This window comes from Primulina eburnea, chromosome 7 (assembly GCF_022965805.1).
Source record: "Primulina eburnea isolate SZY01 chromosome 7, ASM2296580v1, whole genome shotgun sequence".
NCBI lineage: Eukaryota > Viridiplantae > Streptophyta > Magnoliopsida > Lamiales > Gesneriaceae > Primulina > Primulina eburnea.
The window spans coordinates 30159117-30171487 of record NC_133107.1 but is presented as its reverse complement, the minus strand read 5'-3'; the positions used below and the strand labels follow the sequence as shown (position 1 = coordinate 30171487).

The 12371-nt window shown below is 36.3% G+C and overlaps 2 protein-coding genes across 10 annotated transcripts; both read right to left on the bottom strand.

Moving 5' to 3' along the window:
- Positions 1 to 3940: 3940 nt before the first annotated feature.
- On the bottom strand, positions 3941 to 4477 carry LOC140835849 (uncharacterized). The gene has a single exon (XM_073201260.1). It carries the CDS (start codon positions 4475 to 4477, stop codon positions 3941 to 3943), a length of 537 nt encoding a protein of 178 aa, XP_073057361.1.
- A 4008-nt stretch (positions 4478 to 8485) lies between these two features.
- On the bottom strand, positions 8486 to 11557 carry LOC140837409 (increased DNA methylation 3-like). 9 transcript variants are annotated; one of them, XM_073203549.1, is made up of 4 exons: positions 11302 to 11557; positions 11121 to 11181; positions 10165 to 10455; positions 8486 to 8975 (listed from the first exon to the last, which is right to left on the bottom strand). In XM_073203549.1, coding segments are annotated over exons 2-4 (573 nt in total). In that variant the 5' UTR covers positions 11122 to 11181; positions 11302 to 11557; the 3' UTR covers positions 8486 to 8694. The 9 variants fall into 9 exon arrangements, with proteins under 9 accessions (XP_073059650.1, XP_073059655.1, XP_073059652.1 ...); XM_073203554.1 differs by having other exon boundaries at positions 10165 to 10449; XM_073203551.1 differs by having other exon boundaries at positions 10165 to 10500; positions 11302 to 11556.
- Positions 11558 to 12371: the final 814 nt, after the last annotated feature.

Sequence of the window (12371 nt, the reverse complement as noted above, 5' to 3'; positions counted from 1 at the left end):
CAAATTTTGACTACTAGCTCGGTTGTTTGTTTGATCAAGTCAGGACCATTTTCTCTTCTTTCGCCAACCTCGTCCTAATGAATAGGTGATATACATTTCCTTCCATAAAGTGCCTCATAAAGAGTCATCCCAATAGATGATTGAAAGCTATTATTGTAGGTGAACTCCACTAGAGATAATTTCAGGTCCCAACTTCCTTGGAAATCGATCACACAAGCTCGAAGTACATACTCTAAAATTTGAATAACTCTTTCGGACTGACCATCGGTTTGAGGATGGAATGATGTGCTGAATAATAATTTGGTCTCCATCGCTGCATGCAGACTCTTCCATAAAGATGACGTAAATCTCGGATCTCTGTCGGAACAATAGATACAGAAATCCCATGAAGACGAACTATCTCTCGAATATACAAATCGGCATACTGAGTCATGGTGAATTTCATCTTGATAGGTAGAAAATGCGCTGATTTTGTAAGACGATCCACTATCACCCATATAGCATTAAACCCCTTGATAGTCCTCGGCAATCCCACAACAAAGTCCATAGTAATATTTTCTCATTTCCACTTGGGAATAGGAAGTGGCTTAAGCTTCCCTGCTGGCCTCTGATGCTCTGCTTTAACTGGTTTACACGTCAAACACTCGGTCACAAAACGCAGGATATCAAACTTCATTCCTGTCCACCGTTATAACAATTGAAGATCTTTGTACGTCTTTGTACTTCCAAGATGAATGGAATATGGAGAGTCATGAGCTTCCTTCATAATGAGCTCCCTCAAAGAGTCGTCACTAGGAACCCATAAACGATCTCGATATCGAACTATACCTTCCACCTCATAATACAAATTCCGGCCCTTGGCTTCATCTTTTCTCTCTACTTTTGCAAATTCTCATCAATAGCTGTCCCTCACAGATTCTATCTCTCCAAGTCGACAGTGCTATCCAGGTGGCAAGATTAGGGGCCTCAACCTGTCATACACTGTAAGCTCAAACCTCTGCATCTTGGATTGCAGAGGTCTTTAAAGTGATAAATGAGTAATAATGATGTCTTTCGACTCAAAGCGTCCGCCACTACATTAACTTTTCCCGGATGGTAGATAATGTCACAGTCGTAGTCTTTCAATAATTCAAGTCATCTTCGTTGTCTCATATTCAACTCTTTTTGGGTGAGGAAGTATTTCAAACTTTTATGGTCGGTGAAAATCTTGCACTTCTCCCCATACAAGTAATGTGTCCAAATCTTCAATGCAAAAACTACCGCTGCAAGCTCAAGATCATGAGTGAGGTACTTTTTCTCGTGAAATTTCAACTGTCTCGACGCATATGCTATAACTCGGTCATTTTGCATCAGAACTGCACACAAACCAAGTTTAGAAGCGTCGTTATAAAGAACATACTCTTCTTGCTCCGATGGCATAGATAACATTGGCGCTGAAATCTGAGCTTGCTTCAACTTATCAAAACTGTCTTGGCAGTCGGATCCCCATACAAACTTAGCATTCTTATTTGTCAATGCGGTCATGGGTACCGCAATAGATGAGAATCTCTGAATAAACTTATGATAATAGCCAACTAGTCCCAAGAAACTACGAATCTCGGTTACACTCTTCTGTACTGGGCATTCTCTCACTGTCTCTACTTTGCTCGGATCAACCTCAACGTCATCACTAGAAATGAAGTGGCCCAAGAATTCCACTCTATCAAGCCAAAACTTGCAATTGTTGAATTTTGCAAACAACTTCCTATCTTACAGTACTTACAGTGTTGTCTTCAGATGACGACTGTACTCCTTTTTATTCTTTGAATAGATCAAAATATCATCCATGAAGACTATGACGAATTGATCCAAATACGGCTGAAATACGCGATTCATGAGATCCATGAAGATTGCTGGTGCATTAGTCAACCCAAATGGCATGACCATAAACTCATAGTGTTCATATCTAGTCTGAAACGATGTCATATGAACATCGGACTCTCACTTTCAACTTATGGTATCTAGAACGAAGATCAATCTTCGAAAATATCAATGCTCCTTGCAATTGATCAAATAAATCTTCAATTCTTTGTAGTGGATACTTATTCTTGATAGTGACTCTATTCAGCTCTCGATAATCAATACAGAGTCGTATACTATCATCCTTCTTCTTCACAAACAATATTGGTGCGCCCACAAAGAATAAATAGGGCGAATAAAACCCTTGTCTAGTCATTCTTGAATTTGATCTTTAATTCTTTCATTTTAGCGGGTGCTAGACGATGAGGTGCTTTAGAAATGGATATTGTACACGGCAGCAACTCAATAGAAAATTCCACCTCACGGTCAGGTGGAATGCAGAAACGTCTTCAGGAAAGACACTAGAAAAGTCTCTGACAATCTCAACATCTTCCAACTTCTGACTGATAGGAGCATGTGTGGTGGTGACACATGCTAAAAAAGTTTGGAATCCTCGTCTCATAAGCTTCCTCGCACACACACAAGAGATAATGTGCGGCATTTGCTTGTTCCTCGCCGCCTAAAAAATAAAAGATTTCCCACTAGGCGGTCGGATAGACATTGATCTCTGACTAAAATATATCGAAACTCCATTTGCTGATAACATCCATACTAAGTATGATGTCAAATTCAGGCATAGGGAGTACGATAAGATCTGTCTGAACCACATCTTTATATAAACGAAGCTCCAGATTCTTCACAATACTAGACGTGATCATTTGGTCACCTGAAGGAATAGAAACTTTGAAACCCAATCTGATATCCTCAGGAATAATATTCAGTCGCTTAACGAAAGTCTCGGATATGAAAGAATGTGTTGCTTCCGAATCTAGCAGTGTATAGATAGCTACACCTAGAATGATTATCCTCCCTGCGACGAAAACGTCTTTTAAATCTTTACATGTTGAAACTTAAGGAATTTCTATAATTATTTTCCCAAAGTTATATGAAGATTACGCGTTGAACCTTAGCATTTCTTGAAAAATTACATATTAACCCTTCATTTTTCCGAAATTTGAATTTTAGTCCACAAATTTTTTCCGAAAATTGCAAATTGATCCTTAAAATTTTCGGAAATTTCAATTTTGGTCCTTTATATTTCTGAAATTGCACTTTGGTCCTTACATATTCGGAAATTACAACTTAGCCCCTTAATTTTGGTTATTTACAATTTAGTCCTCTTAGTTTTGAAAATTAAAAATCGGTACTCATATTTTTGAAATTTTGCATTTCTGCCCCCAAAAGTTTTGTAATTGCATATTAGTCCCTCCAAATTTTCGAAACTTCCTAATCATGATCTTGGTTATGATTTTTCTCAATTTTTTTTCCATAAAACTTTTATTTGAAATTAATACATTCTTTACATAAATTAAGGCTCAAAAATCAGTCCAATTTCTATGGTTTCCATCATCATTCCTTAATTTCAACTAAGGTAGAGCATGCAACTTAATTTCCACTAGCTTATCCTTAATCTCAAATCAATTCTAATAACCAATTTAACATTTCATGCAATAAAAGCAATGTAAAAACGTTACATAACTAGGTTACCAGTAATGAGAGTCGTGTCTGGCTCCTCTTCAGCCTCCTCGGCATGCATGACATAAGCTCTGCCCACAGTGGGTGTATTATTCTTTGGGCAATCCGCAGCCTTATGTCCTTCCTCCTTGCATATGAAGCATCTAAAAGATCCCCACATACACTTGTCATAATTTAATCGATTGCACTCCTTGCATGGCAACCTCTCTGCAGGTTTTGGTGCTCCAGGTTATGGTGGCTTTGGTGGTCCTGGCTTCTTAACTTGACCTTGGGGCTTTTGCTACCCTTGAGGTCTAGGAGGTTCCATATATGGCTTCTTATTCGGCTGAGAGTGCTGCTGATGTTGCTGTCTTTTGTGTTGCACCTCAAAATCAATATCTTTCAAAGCTTGCTAGACTTGAAATGCTTAGGTTGTGGTAGCAGCATAATCCAAGGGATGCATCATCATCACGTCACGGCTTATAGTAGGTAGTAGACCATCTAGAAAGTGTCTAAGCTTATCAGCAGCATCCCTAGCAATAAGGGGTACAAAGTGACAACCCCTATCAAACTTTCTCACAAACTCAGCTATAGAAGTTTCTCCCTGACGGAGAGTCATAAATTCCCTCTTCAATCGTCCTCGGACGTCAGCAGTAAAGTACTTCTCATAGAACATTTCCTTAAATAGAGCCAAAGTAGGAGTAGCGAGATTAATACCATGCTCAGCTCCTTCCCACCGTAGAGAAGCATCATCCCTAAACCTGTAAGTGGCACACCTCACGCGGTCAGCATCTCCCATATTAAAATAGTGAAATTGCACCTGAAGTGCGCGAATCCAAGCCTCAGCAGCACATGGGTCAGTGGGGCCAGAAAATTCCTTCAGCCCTAGCCTCCGGAACTGATCATAGATATCATATTGTGGCCTAGGAGCCTGTTGAAAATGCTGCTCAAAGAAACGAGTCATGCCCTCCAGTGCACGTGTAGCAGCATCCTCATTAGGAGGCGGGGTGCATTAACATGACGATCCTCCACATTCTCAGCTTGATTATCAGTACTAGGTGCGCGTTTATGAGGCATTATATCTAAACATTTTTTCCAAATTTCTAAACGTAACCAACATGCATTTAAATATGTTTCTAATCATGCAACGTATTTTAATCCATATTGATCAATTTAAGCATATAAAACATATATTCTCCAAAAAGCTATAAAACATGTGACATAAACATATAATTCATGTAATCATGCAGGTATTATCATAAAAATAATATAAAGCAATTAAACTTACTTTTTGAGGCTTGACGACTGAGCTTCCCGACACTAATGGTGGCACAACTCTTTACAGCAACATTGTTCTGATACCAACTGAAATGTACAATACTCATTTTCTTTAAAATAAACTAGAAGTTTTTTTTATGTCCTATTAATTTCGGCCGAATGCAATACATATATATATAATATCTTGACACCATTTGAAATAAACATCCAACAATATTTGAAAATCCAAAGAAAATAGTTCAAATATAAAATCGTCAAACGTTTTCAAATCCTAATTTAGCAATAAAGCTAAAACTAACAACCTCTCAAAACCACTCAAAACATAATAAAATTTGTAAAAATCTTTAACGTAAACTTAAAATCATAAATGCGGAAAACTAGTTCAGGTCCTCAGGTTATATGCACCTTCAGTCCAGTAAGATCAACCATCAAGACCTCCACTAGCATCAACATCATACTCACCTGCATCGATCATACCTAGTGATTCTAAATATTCAGCAAACCATAATCTTGATAACAAATAATATGTATACCATCACATGCAACAGTGAAAATACTTTTACTTAAAATAACATTTCATAATCATGCATAAACTTAAACATTTTCATATCATCATAAACATATTCATATCCAACATATATGTATACATATTCCTTTTTGGTGAATTCAGATCGTTAATTGTGACTTTCGTATTAGGGGTCGATGGATCCATCTACATGTAACCACAGTACTGGGCTGGGACCTCAGCGACACTTTCACCCGTCAACTGAGCATTGGTCTTACGTTGTAACATATCATCGTATTGGTATTAGTCACAATTACTTCTCTTCCTCTGACAATTCATGTTTCCATCACTTTATAAAATTCATGCATATAATAATCATTTTCCGTTTAAACCAAGCATGCAACATATTTTTTAGCGTTAACGATTCATCATAAAATTTCACAAACATTTAAAATAATCATTTTAACATATAAAACAGCATTCAAATCACTGCCATGACATTTACTATTTTCTAGGTGTAAAATGACTGTTTTATCCCTAGACGTAAAATTTCTCGATTTTGACTTTTTCTTACTTTCATTGACTCTAGGCCATCCCAAATTATTATTTAATCTAAAATTAAATTTCTCATATTTTTTTTTATCTTAAAATCTAGGCTTTCTAATTATTAGTTCACGGAGCGTTTAATTCCCGAATTAATTCAAAGTTTAATACAAAATTCTCAAATTTTAAACACAAACTTTTTATATTTAATTTACCCTCATGAACCATGATTCGACCCTCGTTGAACCACGTTTCAAACCTTACCATTTAAACCCTAAGTTCGAACCATAAACCAAACCCTTGAACCATCTCCCTTTTCTCTTGAGCCGCACCCGAGCCACCCCAAGCCAAACCCTTCCCAGACCCTCTATGGACCCTATTGGACCCACTGGACCCCTAGGACTCGACCCTAGCCTGAGCCAAAGCCACCAACACCAGAAGCAAGCTGCAGCCGAGAACCCTTGTAGCATTAGGACTCTTGCAACTCGACTACGACCCTTGCCCTCGAGGCAACACCAAGCCCCGCCCCTCGTGAACCCTCTCAAGACTCTAGAGACCTAGCCTAGCCCATCCCTAACCACCCTGGCCGAGCACAAGCCCAACCTCCTCTACTGACCCGACCACGTCTACGTCCCAACCTAGACGTGGTAGAGCCAAAGCGGAGCCATGCACCGTGGTTCCCTCAACCGAGCCTTGAGACATCAAAACTCATTATTTCGGTTCCAGCTAGTGTTAAAGTCATGTGCAGCCTATCAACGTCATCCTAGGACCCTTGACTCGTGTAAAAACGTTCCCTATTGATCCTTAATCATGGCAGCCCCTTCGTGTAAACATATATCATGTTTTTGGAACAAAAATCAAACTTTAAACACATGTTCTATGCATAAAACAAAAATAATGAAAAGGGGTTCTAGTTTTTCATGCAAATCATAAACAAATACATATTAGGTTATGATAGATGAGAAAAGATGAATTATGGCCTGCATTTTTTGCATATATAAACGCACGAAAATACGTTGACGATGCGAAGAACGGCTACGAGAACCCTAGGCTGAATTTTCCTCCACAAAAACGAAGCCTTGCCATTGAAAATAATCGTGTGTGCGTGTGTTTTGATTGTGCTAGGATTCTTGTGAGGTTAGGGGTGAGGGAAGGTGTGAGTTTTTAGCTTAATGGGGTGGGGTTTAGGCTTATTTATTTTCTTAATTAATAAGTGTGCAAGCCTAGGCCCATTAGCATGGTACAATAGGCCCAATACAGCATTAAAAATTATTTCGTTTAGGAAAGTTCGTGAAATTATTAGCCGAATTGTCAAAAAGTTCTTATTTTTGTTGAAAATCGAATACCGATAAAAATTACGTCTCGGCGTATAAAATCACCTCAAAACTCTTTATTTTCAAAAACAACTATTAGCATCAACCTTATTTTAAATAATTAAAACAATTATTTAATAAATTTATTTTCTATTTTTCAGCACTTGGTCTCCGTTCCTCAATCGCAACTCGAATAACCTTTAAAAATACATTTTTATGCATTCAAGTAGAAAAATACTTTAAAATCATATAAACATATCAGACATAATTAATTTAACAATTAAAAATCATTTAATTTGTAATTTTTCATTTCCCTTGATTTGCATGCAATTGGATTACGTCGTCTTAATTTTAGACCTTACATGAATTGACTTGTATGTGTTTATTTTGTCCAGAAAGATTAAAAAAAAAAAAAAGATTGGAAAGAAACATGCCTCTCTTAAATTCTTTCTTTTTTTAATAAGATTTTTCTTTAAAAAAATTCCTTTCTACGGTGATGATTTTTTAAACTCTAGATTTTATATTTATTATTTGGAAGAATTTGTTTCGAATTCTAAACTGGTATGGCTCGGCTGGATGCTTCAAACCTATCAAGATTAACACAAATATATATATAGTGAAGAATAACTATTGCACAAGAGTCGAAGGTGCTAGAGAGACGAGACGAGCGATATACGAGAAAACAAAGAGAACTCGTAAAGACGAAGCATCGCTGTTTTATTGCGTTGCCGTTTGACGTGTTGGATACATTTGAAGACAACACCCATACAAAATGATTGAAGAATTGTTTTGTTGCTTAAAATTTCGACTACAAATATTTGCATTCTTATGTTTTGGTTATTTATGTAATTGATATTTTATGATGCATTTTACTTTCTTGACTTGTGAAGTAAGATAGTTTTTCGTTATTTCACTGGTATTGATTTTACAAACTCGATTTCTTTTCTAGTTGTTATTTTGTCATGATACATCCCACAAGTGTGTTCACTTGTGCAAAAAAAATCACTATTTTATTTTAATTATTTGTGTTTTATAATATTACGCTACATGTTTTCATAAGGTGTAACAACATCCGAGACAACATTTATCTGATACAAACAATCATTACCGTTATGTTAAACATAATACTTTAATGGAGGATTCCCCAATGTTTTCATCGGTTCTTGAATCTTTAGGACATCAAGATCCCCTAGCTCAATTTAAATTCAATTATTATAAAACTCGAGCTAGCTTAATTTTTTATTTAATAAAACCAATGAACTTGATTTGATTCGAGTTTTTGTCAAAAACCAAACCAATCCGACCCACATGTACTCACCCCTAGCGGTAACAATGAAGCAAATGGCAATAATTAAACATCTGGGACGACTTTTTAAGTTACAAAACTTGACCCGAGCTATAGCACTCACAAGTGTTCAAAACACATCCTGATAAAATTCCTTAAAACTTGTTCCCGAGACAGAATTTTTTAGAGACGAGTGAATTAATTATGTACATTGTCTAGAATTCACCCCATGGAGATGTTTAATCAGCTGGAACAGATCATTCCATTCCACGATGCACATTTGCTAAAGACGACTGACACCCTTTGTATTTTGCTACAACACCTTCCAAGATGCCGTCAGATCTAAAACTGGGAGAGAACAACCTTGGATCAACAGGTCCCGGCAGGCTGAAGGAAAGCGTGAAGGGTCCAGGGGGACATTGCCGTTGGTATTTCATTTCGAAGACTCGAGAGTATTTCGTGATGGTTTTGCTACCTGTCGAAGTTACTCCTTTAACGCAGACACTTCCATCCCGTTGGATCTCAATGCTGAATTGACCTATTAAAAAAATGAAACAAGTATAAAGGTAGTGTCTTGCAGGGCTTAAAAGAAATCGGAGTTCGGTATGCAAAATAGTAATTTGATTCCCAAGGGCTTGGATACGGGAAACATCATAATGGAATCGATTAGAGCCTTCACCAAACACGAGCTACATTGTTCATACGACTAACCTAGGATGTAACAACAAATAATGACACAAGCTTACACACAGTAGCAGAATAAATATTTGCAAAAGCAAAAGAAACAAAATGTAGCGAGAAACGTATCATGTTTGTCTTCCAAATGAATGTCCGTTCCGTTGTAAATGAGTTCCAAACAGGGGTTGAGATTTTGCTACATCAATGGTTATATTTGTATTTACAGCGACAAAAACAGAACAGTGAAGCTTACATTAAATGCAAATGGCGCGAAATATTCTTCATTTTCAAGTCAAAAGGATGCAACATCAGGCCGACAATTATTTCTAGAATGAGGTGAAATAGTGTAAATGCAACATAATTCGTACTTCATACTTCATAGTCAAACTAAAGAACTGATCGTACGTTACTTGCTGACTTCATTTTCAATACAATTTTTTTTTTCTTTTTAACTTGTCAAGGCTACTAATAAAAGGAAACAAAAGTAATATTTTGATTCATTGACGTCTTTTGACAACTCCAGAAAGTATGCTGCATCTTTCATGCCGTATTTAATTCCACAAAGCGATGCGTTATCTAATACTGGTCATTGCAAAAGCCTCTGAGAAAATCCATTATTTACACAAATAAATCACCATATATAGGCAAATGACACAGATTCAGGATTGTTGAATGGGTCGCACATGAACTGTTCATGATATCAGTTTCTTTAAGAAATTGTAAGAGGAAGTGCGGCAGAGGTAAGTCCAATTACTTACCCAACAGGGGCGACCACAAAAGCCCATGAAGAGGCCTAGTCTACAAGGGTTACAGAAGGACCAAGGTCCAATATTGTTTGATATCCAAAAAAAATATTATTGCATTGATTGCTAGATTGGCAAGGGGGGAGGAGGGAAACAGGGGACTTTACAGCATTATTCTTGAATAATCCCAATTTCTATACAAAAGTTCATTTCCATTGAACTTTGTTGATTGTGGAGATTGAGAAATCAATCTTAACGCTTTGTGCTTACACACTACATTAAAAGGAAGCAAGTTAACAGAATTACCTGGATCCTTCTTAACTCCAGGTAGAGCAATGCAGAAATAATATGCTGATGTGCTCACACCAAGGTCCACTGTTCCAACAGGAGGTCCAATCCCAGCTCTACATGCTGTTCCAGTCAACACAATTGATGTGTTCGAACACCAATCTTCCACCTTTGGAATGGGTAATAGAGGTAACATGAATGACTGGGTCATGTTACCGGTAACTGGGAAGCGTAGACAATTGCATGGATCACAATCATATATTTCCATCCCTTCAGTTTTGTTGTCACTTGGATCCATTGTCTCTGTCACTTAATCCATTGTTGTTTCACTACTTCCCCGATCAATTTTCTTTACTTTAATTACATATTAAACACAATTCGCAATTACATCAGCATCATCTTTCACAAGAATCACAAATCATTCTCTAGCACACCACTTGAAAAATAAAAAAGGTAAAACTAGGTTCAAGTCCCCGTTGACCAGGATAATCACGCCGAAAATCCTATTATTTTAAGATTTAACGTTTAGGAAGTTGATTTTTTGGGGGATTTAGAAAATTTAAATAACCAGAATTAGGAAACTTTTCAAACGATAATAATTTAAAATAATTAAGATTAAGCAATAAACAAGAACCCAAATGAAAATACGCCGTGATAAATATTGGAAAGTTCAGTTATTCAATTATATAAATGACAAACTTTATTAAATCCAAAAGGATGAGGTTAAATTATAAGATCGTGAGTAAATGAAAATGAGCAGTCTTTCCAAAATAAATAGAATAATAGATAGTACAAAACAAGAGTAGAAATCTAATAATCTATATAAAAAAGCATTATAAAAAAATGCTCGAACTCAAGGCGATGTTTTTGTCCGTAAGCTTGTAATATGCAAGAGGTGGAACTAGATAGTGTCACAAACCCAGATAATTTTGTACCCTAAAGTCGACCATTAAAAAAAGAAAAAAGAAAAATACTTGGAATCTATGCAGAGGAGATTAATCGTTTCTCCTTCCCCAACCATATGTCGAAACAATTCTGTATGAGTATATGCATGCATACACAGAAAAAATAATTGTCAATTTCGAGTAAAAAATAAAGAGAGCGAAAATCGAAGACAACTAAATAATCCAGAAACTAGAACCCGGCCGCCCTAACCTTAGATGGGGGTCGAAGAAGCCCAGATTTGAGTGCAGGTGAGCGGACCCGGGGAGACCGGAGTATCTCACGGTTACTAGAGCTTCGGTGCGCGAAAAAATAAGGCGCGAGCGGAGTGTGAGAGAGTTCCGGTGGAGGGAAGCAGACAGGAGAGGCGGCGACCGCAGATAATCGGCAGCGGCAGGATATGTGTAGGAGTATTCGGGTAGTGTGCGTAGGTGTGATCTGTATCGTTGTGCACGTGGGTACAGCGTGGTGCATGGTCGAACCCAACCGAAGCAAACCGAACGAATCGATCCCAGTAGAAAATGTCAAATTAGAAAAAAAAAAATAGTCCACATAAACTATATGTAGGAGGAAGCATTCAGTCGGTTCGATTATCGACCGAACCGAATTAGAAATAACCGAATTGAACCGAAATATTTAGTCATAACCGAACCAATCAATTTAATTTTCATAACCGATGAAAATCGAACCGAATTAAAATCGGTTAGTTTTTTTAAAAAAAAATGTGATTTGAATTTAATTATATATGTAATTTTTTCTTGAACACTACAATCTACACAAATGATAAAAACATAAAATCACACATATCAGAAATGTATAAGTTTTGTTTGAACAGAATTAATACATATTATATCGATTTTAAAATTAAAAATTCAAATATATATAAAAATTTATTAAATAATAATATTTATTATATCGATTAATTCGGTTAACCGATTTCAAAATTTTGAAAACCATAACCGAACCGAATTAACCAAATTTTTTTAATTTAAAAATCGAATTTCCAAAATATCATAACCGAATTTTCGAATTGGCTCGGTTCGGTCGGTTAATTCGGTTTAACGGAAATTATGAAAAATTAATTACTTATTTATTTTATTTAATTAAAATCAGTCCACATAAACCACATGTATGAAAATTAATTGCTTATTTATTTTATTTAATTAATTTTCAATACTTAAATGATATATTTTTTATGACTAAATGTTTAATTACATTATTTGAATGATTTCATGAAATTAAGGATTTTCATCCGGATATTCGATATTAGACTGAGGAAATGA